Source organism: Lepisosteus oculatus, chromosome 9 (assembly GCF_040954835.1).
Source record: "Lepisosteus oculatus isolate fLepOcu1 chromosome 9, fLepOcu1.hap2, whole genome shotgun sequence".
In the NCBI taxonomy this organism is placed as follows: Eukaryota; Metazoa; Chordata; class Actinopteri; order Semionotiformes; family Lepisosteidae; genus Lepisosteus; species Lepisosteus oculatus.
Window position 1 is genome coordinate 21754226 of NC_090704.1, and position 13757 is coordinate 21767982.

General features: G+C 32.6%; 1 protein-coding gene across 1 annotated transcript in view; it reads right to left on the reverse strand.

Moving 5' to 3' along the window:
• adgrl4 (adhesion G protein-coupled receptor L4) overlaps window positions 1-13757 on the reverse strand; it is a 46673-nt gene that overhangs the window by 7136 nt on the left and 25780 nt on the right. The window contains exons 6-15 of the mRNA XM_069194274.1: window positions 12694-12873; window positions 10804-10987; window positions 7504-7623; window positions 6976-7181; window positions 5346-5522; window positions 4544-4747; window positions 3153-3373; window positions 3006-3072; window positions 2456-2547; window positions 1297-1465 (exon numbers count right to left, since the gene is read on the reverse strand). Of these exons, the coding sequence (XP_069050375.1) occupies window positions 1297-1465; window positions 2456-2547; window positions 3006-3072; window positions 3153-3373; window positions 4544-4747; window positions 5346-5522; window positions 6976-7181; window positions 7504-7623; window positions 10804-10987; window positions 12694-12873 (1620 nt within the window). The remainder of the gene's footprint in view (window positions 1-1296; window positions 1466-2455; window positions 2548-3005; window positions 3073-3152; window positions 3374-4543; window positions 4748-5345; window positions 5523-6975; window positions 7182-7503; window positions 7624-10803; window positions 10988-12693; window positions 12874-13757) is intronic.

Here is a 13757-nt window from a genome sequence, read left to right on the forward strand (position 1 = left end):
ACAGTTTTTGTCCATTATTGTTGGTAAGTTTGCTCAAGCCCTCTGAAGTTGTTTAGGGATCACTTACAATCAGCAGTTTTTATATATTTTTATAGATTCATAGTCTTCAATTAGGACTCAATGTCACTCAATGATATTCACTTTGACCATGTTCTTTGGATCATAGTGGATCTAAAAGGTAAATTTATAGCAGACTACAATAGGTTTTCATTTAACAGTTGTCTGTACTTTGCTCTATCCCTGCTGAGGTACAGCATTCCCATAACTTAATGCTGCCAGCACCAAGTTTGACTGTAGGAATGGTGTTGACTGAGAGATGCTTTTCATTTTTACCAAAATGTTGCATGACCTCATAATTTTTTTGCCACCTATTTACATTATCACAGGAATTTGTGATTATGCTGCAAACTTTATTGCAAACTCAATGCAGGAAATGATATGAGCTTGACAATCTCCATATTATAAAGATCCGTAAAATGACTACAGTAATTGTTGATTTATGAACATTTTCTCACATCTCTAAACGTTGAATTCTTTAGTTCTTTCAAAGTTGCTGTTGGCTTTACAGTGGTATCCCTAATCAAATTCCTTTTTGCTGGACAGCCAAGTGTGGAGATACAGCCTGATCAAGGCATTGTTTGGGAGGTACATTACACCTTCCATTTCTTCATGAGTGAGTAGATTCTGCTCACAGGGATATTCATTGACTTCAATATTTTAATAGGAGATTAATAGGAGATTGACTTCAATAGGAGATATTCTCCCAATCTGTTTTTTTTCAGTGTGCCTTTAAAGTCAGCTGCTGAGAGTTCAAGGTGGAGTCTTTGCTTACAATTTACTACCTGGCCAAGGAAGTGGACAAATGGAGACATTTTTATTATGAAATCCTAAGAATCACTATTGCACACAGATAAAGGATTCTCAACTAATTGTATGGCTTATGAAGTTAATTTTTGCACCAAATTTAACTGAAAATGCCACAGTTTCTTTTAAAGAATTTGATTAACTGACTCTGAATTGGTCAGCATTCTTTTCTATTTTTGTACATTTATAGCAAAGGCTGAAATACTTATAAAATCATGACCTATCAAGTTTTTGTTAACATAATCTATTTACGTATGGTTTTTATTTAAAATATTGATTGTCACTTCAGAGTGTCAAGACTACAAGCTAAAATTTAAAACTAATTTGTGCAAGGGTCTAAATACTTCTGCAAGACATAGTATACTGTATATGGTCTCATATCTTTGCAAATTTTATTTGCAAAGCAGGGTATTAAATACAAAATCATCTTACCTTTCTGGATAAAACACACAGGAATATGAAAATGAACATTCCTTGAAATGCATTGGCAATAGTAAAGAGATAGGCTGTAGTAATAGATTCATTTAGGATATGGAGGACACCAAATGTCCAGGTTGCACCAAGTACAAAAAGAAGAGCAAGGGCACCTCTTGCACAGGACCTGAAAAGATAAACACACAGTTGTACTTCATACTTTATTTAGGCATAGCATACGACTACGCCTAAATACTAACAGAACTTATGCAGGAAAATAGTCATTAAATGTCAATGGTGGTAGAAATTAAGATTTTTGTGAACTTTAGTCATAAGCAGGTACTAGTCTGCTCACATTAAACTAAATACAGTGTATGACACAGTTCATTCAAAGTAATTTTTTGACTTTGTATTCAAGATAGTCATCATTCTCTTGTTACATCTGCATTAACAGTTAACATATAACAAATGCTATTAGATATAAAAGTCTTAATTATGTTTTTATTATCTTTGAGTATAGTTATCACCAAAAGTCATGTATCTCCAGATTTGAGGGATTAATCCACAAAGCACCTTTTTTCTATGCTATTTTACAGTTCCTCTTTGTTTCCTTCAGACAAATCAGATGTTGGTCTTATAGTATTTTAGCATTTTCCTGGCATCACTCTAGTACTCTGTGCAATGTCAGAATGGCAGGTTTCTGTGCTGGGCCTGACTGAAACAATGTGGCACTTCTCAACATTTAGTTTATTTAGTGAATGGCCTTGTAAAAAGCATTTAACTTCTTGAAGATAACCAAATTTGAAACAAATCCTGCTTTATACCCTCCAATCCCTTAGCAACCACATCTTGAATTTTACTGAAGAATATTTGTGATGATACAGCATGATAAAAGAACAGGTTGCAATAAGAAATATTTTTTGTTCCAGTACAGGTAAAATAAATAAAGTAAAATAACATATGTTATGTACCCTAATTTATCAGAATATAAATTAATTACTATCTAAATTAAAGTTAGAAGTACAGTATGCAAAGTAGGTTAATAACATTTAAATACTTGAAAAATAGCAGGGCTGTTGCCATATTACATTTGATATTTATATTATGTACAGATAGTAGAATATGATAAAAAATCATGACTCGATGTAGATCACAAGCCAGCTCATTTGCACTTTACCTTATATTTTCATAGTGGCTGACTTCAGGTTTTTTCACAGCTGTGTGTCGATATACTTTATAAATGATCACTCCAAAAGCCAACAGATTAACCTTATAGAAAATATTTAAAAAATACAGTTCAGTAACTGTAGAAGGAAAGAGAATGTGATCTTAATTATAATATCGATTGGAAGGATAAGATTTTTTAAAGGAAAAAAATGTTATTTTAATTTAAATGTTAAAAGTGTTAAACTCTTGTTCTGTGGTTTTCATGAAGACATATACAGTGTATGTATATTTAAATCTTTGAGCAGAAACGAAGTAGAAAAACTATTATTCTCTTATGATGGGAAGAAATAGGTGATGAATTATATTGCAAAAGCCAGATTGATCTATCAAGTTCAGTTTGATTTATGACTAAAAACAGAACTTCCCTTCTTTAAATAGATATGAATATGGCCTCTTTACATAAGAGAGGCAGCTGTTGAATAATAAAGGTAATTTAAACATCATAGGAACTTGGTAGAGGTAAAAGATAATTGTAAAACACATTATTGTTTTTATTTTACCAGAATAATTAGACAAGCTGGTCCTATGAAGCTCCATATAAAGTTGTTCTCTGTACTTAGCCAACACCTGTAAAATATAAATAATATTAGCAATGCTGTATCACATAGACTTCAATGTTTATTATGTAAATATTATATCAGACTTACACTTTATTTGTTCCATAGTACTTGTAGCCAAGTGTTGCAGAAATTCCAACCACTACAGCTGGGCTACCATACCCAAATATGTAAAAGTTGCGGTGGAGAAAGCCTTTATTGTATATCACACCAACTACTATTAGGTAAAGGTGGATTCCTTCTATGCACATCCAGGCAAAAGCAGCTAAAAAGAAATAATGTAGTAATCCGGCGATGACAGAGCAGAATAGCTATTGAAGAAAAAAATAAAAAAGACATCTGTAATCATGATTCTGTTCTTTAAAGGTTTACATTACCTTACCTAGTCAAAAAGCATTTTCTTTGAAGACTGCAGCTTGCATAGTAACTATAATATATGTGTATGTCTGTGAAGTGTGATGAAACTACAGTATACAGTATACTGTATATATCAAAACCTATTTTCAAAGTGGCTTCAGATGTGTTATTGATGGCACACTGCTGGTGAAATTATACTTTACATCTGGAGCTGAATTATGCATGCTGCATTTCATAGCGACAGGTACCATTAAGCAAGATTTTTTAAAGATGTTTTTTTTTTTTAAATAAGCAAATTTGACCATGTGCTCATCCATACAGATTAGGAATCACATGTCTGTTCCCTGGGGTTATCAGTAGAATGTCATTACTTCATCTTACACCAATTAGTGCCTCCCTTTTGAACTAATTAGTTTAATTAATAGTGTGGCAAGTTATTCTTCCAGTCTGAATATGGTTGTCCTGGGCTGATCAGTTTATAGCTTTCATTAGGTTTGCTTGCTGAAAAATGGGACTCACTAGTAATTGAAAGAGAAAGACATTGGATTGCAGTGTTGAGATGAAGTGATAATTGGGTATATGAAAATGAATTAAGGAGTGAGTGGAGAAAAAAAATATTTGGATACTCGATATAAACAACTTAATGATAAATTAAAATTTAACTTGTGTATCTATCTATTTTAATTAATTGATAATTTCTTGCATTGCAGCTCTCATTATAAATGCATGGTGAAAATAAATAAACCTCAAAATGAATCCAGTTACAAATTTACACTTTCAGTTATATTGTATATATTAGAATATGTAGCAGTGCTTGAGATGCTAAATAATGAAAATAAATAATGACTCAGTAGATTTACTAATAAAAAAATGAGTTCTCAAGCCTCGGACTATATCGACTTGAAAACTGGTACTGAATTACATTTCTAATATAGTGCCCAATGTTCTTGAAATTTTTTGTTTATTTGAAATTTGACTGAAGCGCTTAAAAGACTACTCCTGAACTGCCACCTGGCAATAACACCGCTTAAAGAAAAATACAATTTCTGACTATAGCAGTGCAGGTCAGGGTTGTTTTGAAAAGTGGATGGAAGTAAGGCATTTGACAACACTCAAGTACTTACTTTGTTGGTGTTCATATTAATTCCTATTAGAAAGATGAATTCTGCCATGAAGAGACTGCAGCAGAGATTTTTATGAATTGTGGTCCTGGTGCTCTGTATTTCACTGAAGAACCAAAAGGTAAAAATGCACATGGACAGGCAGACCAGTGATATTATTATTCCCAGCTGTGTGATTCTTTTAAGGATATTAGAGTGGGCCAACAGCTATCAAAATATAAGTCAAAATAATAATAATTAGGGATCAGTTAAATTAATCAGATTAGTCAATGAGCAAAATAATGGTCAATGTATAACAGAAATGATGTGCAGATCTCAGTGTTCTTACATTTTCTAGGCTGGTAATTTAATACATTCCTGCTTTTTAAACAATGCTGAAAAAATATTTTTCTTGATAACAATTCAGTGGCGTACAATCTACCAGTGAACTATACTGGAAATCTGTCTGAGGATATTTTAAATGAAATCTATATAAACAACACTTCTTAAATTTGGAGAAGCATTTAAATTAAATTTCAACTTTATGTCAGAACATTGAGAACTAACTGGATACAGATCATGTGATTTCATGCAACATTTAATTCACTAAAACATGTCTCTCTAAAACACGATTGAATTGAGTTAAAGAAAAAAATAAAGATTTGTGTTGATCAAATTTACCTTTCATACCATAAAATCAGTACTTAAAAGATGATGTATTAATAACAAATTACCATATAATGAAAGCCAGTAATCCATATAGTGATCCATATTATACCAGTAGTGATCAGATTTTATATAAAAAAACGGAATAACTTGTACTTACATTAGTTCGTCCAGAAGACATTAGAATAGCAAAATGAGTCAGATGATCACACCGGCATCCAGTATGAGTAACATTGCCATGATTACGTTCACAGCCCTCTGTGGACCAAAGTCCTTTCATATTCACTGGAGAGTACTTCCAAAAAGCACATTTTGTGACAGTGTCTGGATTAATAGGCTATAAAAGATAATCATCATAAAATATCTGCTAGTGGAAGCAATCTTTAGAGAAAAACCATACAATCATACTTCATGTCCCATGAAAACAAAAACTGACTGAACAAAAATACTGGATATGTCACTGTAAAAAATAAATAATGCTTCATTAAAATGTTCCTAATTCTACAGTACAGTATATACCAGCTGTTGTGTTAACTATATGCTATATATATTGTAAGATGACCAGGGGAAGGGTCCTTCATAACAGCTATTTTCGGAGTGACATGCTTAATATACTTGACATAGACCTGAGCAAAATGGCCACCAGGACTTAAAAGCAATTTTATCTTCTCAACCGGTCTTACAGGTGCTTGACTTTAACAAGACATTCATGGTACAAATGGATGCTTCCGACACTGGGGTTGGAGCCATACCGTCACAAGAAATTAATGAGCTGGAGCACCCTATTATATATATTAGCTGTAAGTTAAACCCTGCGGAGAAACATTATTCCATGATAGAAAAAGAATGTCTCGCCATAAAATGGGCCCTCGACTATTTAAGATATTATTTATTGAGAAGACAGTTTGTATTGTATACGGATCTTGCGCTGTTAACCTGGATGTTGAAAAATATGGACAAAAACGATCGAATCACCCGATAGACCCATTAGTCTTCAAAGGTTTCAGTTCGGAACAGTGTATAGACCCGGAAAGAAACAAGGTAATGTAGATGCCCTCTCCCGAATGTATTGTTTATTTTTTTCTAGACAGCCCAAGGACGGGGCTGATCTCAGGGGGAGGGAATGTAAAATGACCAGGGAAGGGTCATTCAAAACCGCTATTTTCGGAATGACATGCTTAATATACTCGACATAAACCTGAGCGAAATGGCTACCAAGAAGATCCGCATATGGAAAAGGTCTATCCAGAAGAACAACCAGACACAGCTGAGCCTCATCAGGAACCAAAATATAAATGCCCAGTGAACCAGCATGGAAGTCGATAAGGTGAATGTGGTTTGGAGGAGAGAGAGGAATTAGGATTGTGTTAAAAATCGGATTAAAGAATAAAGGACTGTTAAAAGGAGATATGGATTACGGTTTTCAGACTGTGGATTGTGGATTGGATACGGCGCGGACTGGTGTTATTTTACGGACTTTGGAACTCAGATAGGATCAGGATTAAGAGAACAAATTACGGACTGGATTTGGAAGATTCTCGAACGGAAGAAACTCCGCGAAGATAAAGAAAAGTGTGGTGTGAGTAATTTTATCTCATTTACATAAACGTTTCCCCTGGAGACACCACAATATATACAGTATATGTATAGGACAAAGTTGAAATTGCTAGCTGATATTCATATGCAAACTTTTGAAAATGTTTTATGTCAAAGTATTATGGAATACATATGCCTTTCCTTGCATTATACTTGAAGTATAAGAATTGCTCAACAACATACAGGAACTTTACCTCAATATGTTTAAGTATAAATGTAACTTGGTCAAGCTGGTAGGTTTGTGGTGGGTGTGCTTTGATGGCTGCTGCCACGACTTGAGAGTTCACAGTAAAATCTGATGTTTCTATTGCCTGGGAGTTGTCTGTTTCCACCAGAACGTTATTTGTTTCCAGAAGAACACGAATACTGTCGTACCGGAGAAAAACAATAGAAACACTGCCTAATAAAAGAAAATAAATCCCAGTTATATACTGCTTGCCTTTGTGTAATCAATATAAAAACCTTTTAGCAAGAATAACATGAAACAAAAGAAACTCATACCAACAGCATGCGGAAGAAATAAATAATTGTCAACCTACTTCTAAAGCTTTGAAAATACATAGATTTCCTTAATTATTTTATTATTTTTACTGATATAATTTATTTAAATTATCATTTAAATGATCATATTGCAATTTTATTTACACCAGCATATGTACTTTCTCAACTTATTTCTGACAATTATTTTGTTAACTTATGTCAAATAATTTGGATAAACTTACCATTCGTATCAATGTCTTTATCATACTTTTGGGTAAGTGCAATGAAATCCCCTTCTATGTTAACATTTGCACTAACATTACTTTTTATTTGTTGGGTATCAAAGATGTACAGTTTAAGGGCTGTAAACAAAATTAAAACAAAATGTAATTTAGAGCAGTGTAAACTTTTATTTAAATTGAAATCCAGTATTTCAAGAATCACCATAATTACACAATTAAACCACTATAATTAAATCTCCATAACTAAACATAAATCAGGGGATGTATCATCATCTGTACATATCAAGTATGCTTGATCATCAACCATGTAGTTCCATCAAAAACCTGTTAGAAATGACAGTCACAGTTTTGCAACAAATGAGACCTTAGTCTCATTAGTAATAGTGCAGAAATAAACTTGACTCAAAAAATGGTGCAAGGGAACAATGCAATCCATTATCACAATACTAAAGCTTACACACAGGGCTATTCTCAATATACACATGACTATGCAGTACATACTGTAGTTCTTAGTCATGATCTTTTATCTAATTGTGTATTTTGTTTCTTCATTTGTAGAGCTCTTCTATCTACACTCCATGCAAAAACTTTTTGCTGGGCCAAGGTCCAACAATAAACAGACCTACTGTAGTCTCATGTTGCCTATATGCACAATTAAGTTCACAGCAATTGTAAAGAAAACCAGTTAATAACAATCATATATATATATATTATATATATAAATAACCATGTAATTTTGTATATTGTATAGAACTAAAACTACAAGCAGGAATGTTGCAGTACCGTATGTTATGTCAAGTTATTATTATTAAAATATGATGAACATGTTTTATCGGTCTATAACCTAGCAACATTCACACAGTTAGAGCATGTGAAAACTGAATAAAATCTAATGTTAGTGCTCTTACTATTCACCATCAATAAAGATTGTTCTCCAGCATCTTAAAAAAGGAAAGCTCTTTCCTTATTTTCCAAACCTCCAGACAGAACACTTCTCTGAACATTACAAGGTTTGGAATTCTTTTGCTGTTCCAGTAGAGACACAAAGCCACCTCACTGTATATCAACATGGGGTCCTAACTGACCTTTCCTGTGACAAAGCAAAAGCACTGCAGCTCCATTTCAGCTCTTTTCACTTAGAAGAAATCTGGGAATCTGTCCAAACTGAATATCCAGCACTTTCGGATGAACCACTATAGTCCTTCATTTTGCAACAACATATCCTTGTGAAGTTGGATTTTCAGCACTGGCAGCTATCAAAATATCGAAATGTGCAAGGCTGAATCTTGAAGACTAGGTTGAACCTCACTGACATACATCCACAGCTGAGAAACAGACATGTATTGCATTAAGATGAGTCTGAGGTAAATTTCTGACATGCAACTCTTTTTGCAATTTTGAGAAAAAAGTTGGATTTTGACTTACTGATAACTTCTTTAAATGTAATGAATAATAATTGTCTTTTTTGCAAATGTTTATTGTGGAACTTTTTATGTAGTTTTCTTTATCAAACACAATTTTACCCTAAAATTAGTTTAAAAGATCATGCAGCATGTATTTGAGAGTATGGTTCTGGAGAATTCTAGAATGAATATTATTTGTAGTGAAAGAAAACAGCAATTATTTATTATGGAATGGAAGTAGTCCTCCTCAAACAGTAGAAGCTTATGCACCCTCATAATTGGTCCATGAGGAAAAATACTAGTCCATTAGATTTTGATTTAGGACCAAATATTTGTTTGTGGAAACAAAGGAGAAATCCGTAAAGACCATATATATTTGATTAATCAAATTGATTGAATAGAAATTCATGACAGCAATCTACAGTGATCACAAAAATATTTTCCTTATATACATAGCTGTACGTCTTTTTTGCTGACAATTTTTAGTTGGAATGAAAGGATGGTGATTAGATGCTTACGTTGAATTAGTAATGCTATCATGGCTAGTGAACATTAAAAGATCCTGAAATTAACATAACAATTAAAAATGATTTGACTATTTTATTTCTGTACTTGTATTTTTTATTTCTGTGACCAGAAAACTACTTGGGTCATGGCAGCCTTCCACTCTACAAAGGTGAACTACTACACCCTGGAAAAGAGACACACAGAAAGTTTAGAAACTTTTGTTAATATAGCCAGGTTAGGCAGAATATGCAAACTTTATACAAATGTTCCATTCTAGTTCAGAATCTAACACAACATCCAAGAGCTGTGATGTAGCGTAGCTAACTGCCATGCCACTGTGCTGTCTGACTAGAATGCTGTCTGACTAGAATATTCAAATATTTGCAATTGGACATAGAAATGTGTCACACCACACCATTTTCTTAAAAAAATAAAACTTATCAGAAATAGTATAGCATCTATTTGGTTGGATATTCCAAATTTGCTATGTCTAAATTTGCTCAGTCTCAGTGAAAGAAGTGCAGAACTGGCTAAAAGCTTTGTAGTTAGGAGGATCTGAGGTACTGTAGTTAGTGTCATGAGCTTGCTGTCCTGTGTGGGTCTCAGGATCTCAGTGAACTTGCACTCTTATCAGTTCTTAAGCACTCTCTCTGTTCTGAGTTGATAATACCAAGAAAAAAGCAGGTGACTTGGCAATGCCCATTTCTGAAGAAAGGATACATGTGTCCTCATTCCTTCTGTGATTACTACTGTAAATGGTAGCTTCAGAAATGGAGGGAAATAAAAATATTTTAAAGTTGTATTTAAAAAAAAAATCTATTCATGTCTGCACCGCAACAATTAATTGGAGGTGTAGATCAAATATAAATTTCCTTAAACTTGATAATAGGACTGTAGATAGTATATTTAATTTAGAATTTATTAATATTTCAGAAGAGTCAACTGTAATTTAGTTATGATTTTAGTAAATTTTGAGTTAATATTTAATGGAAAATTGTTATTTTCTATTTTTTTCTCATATGCTTTGCAAGATACTGGTGCACATATATAAGGAATTATTTTTGCTCCATTACTTTTTCCTCTTATTTAGTTTTTTTATTTGGAAAACACAATCAAAATCTAAGCTTTATTGTGTGAGGCAGGTATTAGAATAACAAAATTTCCTGAAACATTCATTTTTATTTAATAGCAACAAAAATAGTATGTAACAGAGAAAGGAGTTCAAACATCGTCAAAGGTTACTGCTTTACTTTTAATATAACCAGACCAAAATACTCGACTTTTGGATATACCCCTGGAGAAAATATTTTGAGTTTGCTTGTTTTTCAAGTTCATCTATTATTTAAAGTTTTTTCTGACAGCTGAAAAGCTTCTTATCTAGTTTTCTTACCAATGTCACTTGCATTGACTTCCATCTCGGTTGCTTTTTTGAAATTTTGAGAAATATTCAGGGTTGCTTCTTCCACAATATGCAGCAGTTTTGTAACAGTCTTTTTTCTGTCTTCTGTATTGATCCTGTTCCATGCCACTAATTCATCCCTTTCAACGAGATTGTTTACTGTATTTACAAAATCCTGTAAAAACATTAAGATATATTTTCAGTTTATACCCATTATCTTTGGATGTTGACTTGTATGTACAATAAATGGTTCTTGGTATAAAATGGAAAATGTACCCTTACCAAAAATCCTGTATTTTATGAGCTTGAGCCCATTCACTATTAGTTTGGTAACACTAGTTTGTTGTCAACTGTCTTAAATGAGCAATCAGCTGTCTAATACTCTGTTGCTTAAATTAGCAGGATTTTTTTTCTTTATGTTGCTTACATCTTCTAGTTGAAGCTCAGAAAATGTTTTGTTCCCTGTAAAAATATATATCTTTTTAAAAGCATTTTAAAACAGGCTATTAGATATAGATCTAATTATCACTAAAATTCACTTAAATTCCAGGTAGGGCAAATAGACTATTACACAGATGGCATTTATCTTCCAAACTGGATGCAAATCACAACAAAAAAAGCTAATTTAAAGGAGCAGTGTAAAAACAATTAAATTGAACTATGCTTAACAGCTTTCTGAAGTTTCCTTGAGTAAACAGCATTGGTAAATCTAATTTGTAAAACTTGACTGTATGGAAATTGTAATTATATTTTATTACATTTTGCTTATATTTTACATATTGGTTTAATTTAAATTATTTCAGTGTTACATTTAGCTTATTGTACATAGAAATATAAAATAAAGTATAAATTATCTAATATCTAAGATAAAAGTAGTGTGATTATATTGTCCAGATTTTACTTTAGCTTTTACCTTTTGTCAATTCCTTAAATACCGCAAATCTTCAATGCCTGCTTCTTATATTAAAACATTTAAAAAAAAAAAACTGGGACATCCACCTTTGATGCATTGCCTGATTAGAAATGCAATGACAAAGGTGCTACTTTGCCTTATCAACATTTTTTCAGGCCAAAATAGAGCAAACAGTACATTTAAAATTACCTGACAAACAAAGACAAAAGACTTAACATGTCCTGACTGATATGTAACCTCAAGGAAGGTTAAAGGTTAATCACAAACTCACTAGAGGAAGTCTTGTACTTACAAACAGGAAAATGTTTAGAATTTGCAGAGTAATAATACTTTTTGGAAGAAACTAACCCAATATTTTTTTTTCTTTCCATGGAAAATGAGCAAAGCTAAATGGTTCCTTAGTTTTGATCACCATTAATAATGTTCAGAAATAATCTATGAATTATTAACTTTGGAAGTATATTCAATTTGTTAAATGATTATTAATTCAATTTGATACCCTTAATCTGAAGTTATACTATTAGATTCATGTCTCTTTGCTTTTCCTTTTTTGTGGCAGCAACCTTATGACTACTTCCACATGCTCCACTGACTTGAAATATGATCAATAAATATTGAGGGTTAGAGTCTTTTTCTAGAAATTAAACATTTAATGGTTTATATCATATTTTTGCATTTTAATTTCACTTACATCTTAAACAGTAATACGAAAGTCCATTTGATTTGACTGAGTTTAAACAAACAACAGCTATACACTGTAGCACTGTGGTTAATGATTTTTTTTATCAAACATACAGTATATCATATGTCAAGGAATCATCACCTGACACATATTTTCATATAAATGGGCATGCTCAGACATGGGCTAATGTGTATCCACAGGTATTCCAATTTTACATACTGAGGTGTTGATGATATATATATATATTCATAACAGAACCCAGGAATAAAGAATGGTCATAACTTACTTTGATAGTAGCATTAGTAAGTGCCTCCTTGTCAATTACAGTGTCGTTCATAACACTTAATGATGGAACTGATCGCGATAAGACCTCCACATATGAAATCATATCAACAGGTGACAGGTCCCCTGAAGTTTGTTTCCTTATCTCTTCCAGCAGACTCTGTGGTTCTTTGATGTTACTAATCTATAGACATAAAAAACAGTTTTCTAGCAATTTGCATGCAATGTGAATACATTAAGTAAAACGTTATTTAGAACGAGGATTTTATAAGAAAATGAATTGCACTGTCAAATGCAAAAAGAACTTTGAAGCAATTTAAGAATAATTTAGGCTTTTTTCATTTGTGAATAAAATGAAATTATTCTACACTGAGAAGCAGTATCCCACAATAAAGGAAATAATCACCATTTAAAAATATCTTTTTAAAAAAAAACAGTGGGAAGAATTAATTTTGCTTCAAGCTATGTAACAGCTATTTTTCCTTTCCTTGCATTGACATTTTAAATCTAATTTTCCATAAATACATTAAAATTCTCTCTTTTACCTTCTCCCTAGTCCAATTAGTGGACTCATAGACTCGCAGGCCTGAATGTGACAGCACCCTATGCATTTTAAAACATATATTCATGCTAACAATATGAAAGACGTCTAGATTAAAGGTTAAGATGAAGGTTTAAATCATTTAGACTATTGCTCTAGCGAGGGCTTTGAGTTTAATTGGCCCCAAGGTGCCAACAGATACGATTAATAAAACATAATTTTCGTTATTAGAACAATGTCTGTCAGTGTAAAACACTGGGAAGAGTTGTCCTCTGCTTAGTACTAGCTATTCTTTAATATTCACTTGAACAGTAAACTTTAGCTACAGTTAGGAGGAAAGAAGAATAGTGTTTTCAGTCTTAGAAAGTAATAAATTATTTAAAAGATTGGGTCAGGCAGTATTGATTTTGAAGCAGGACATTTGGCACAGACAATACACTGCTGGAACCCCTCACATGAACAGCACACAGTAGTCCTTAGAACAACTGATACCCTTTTACTGATTTTAATTATACTTGATAGGATGA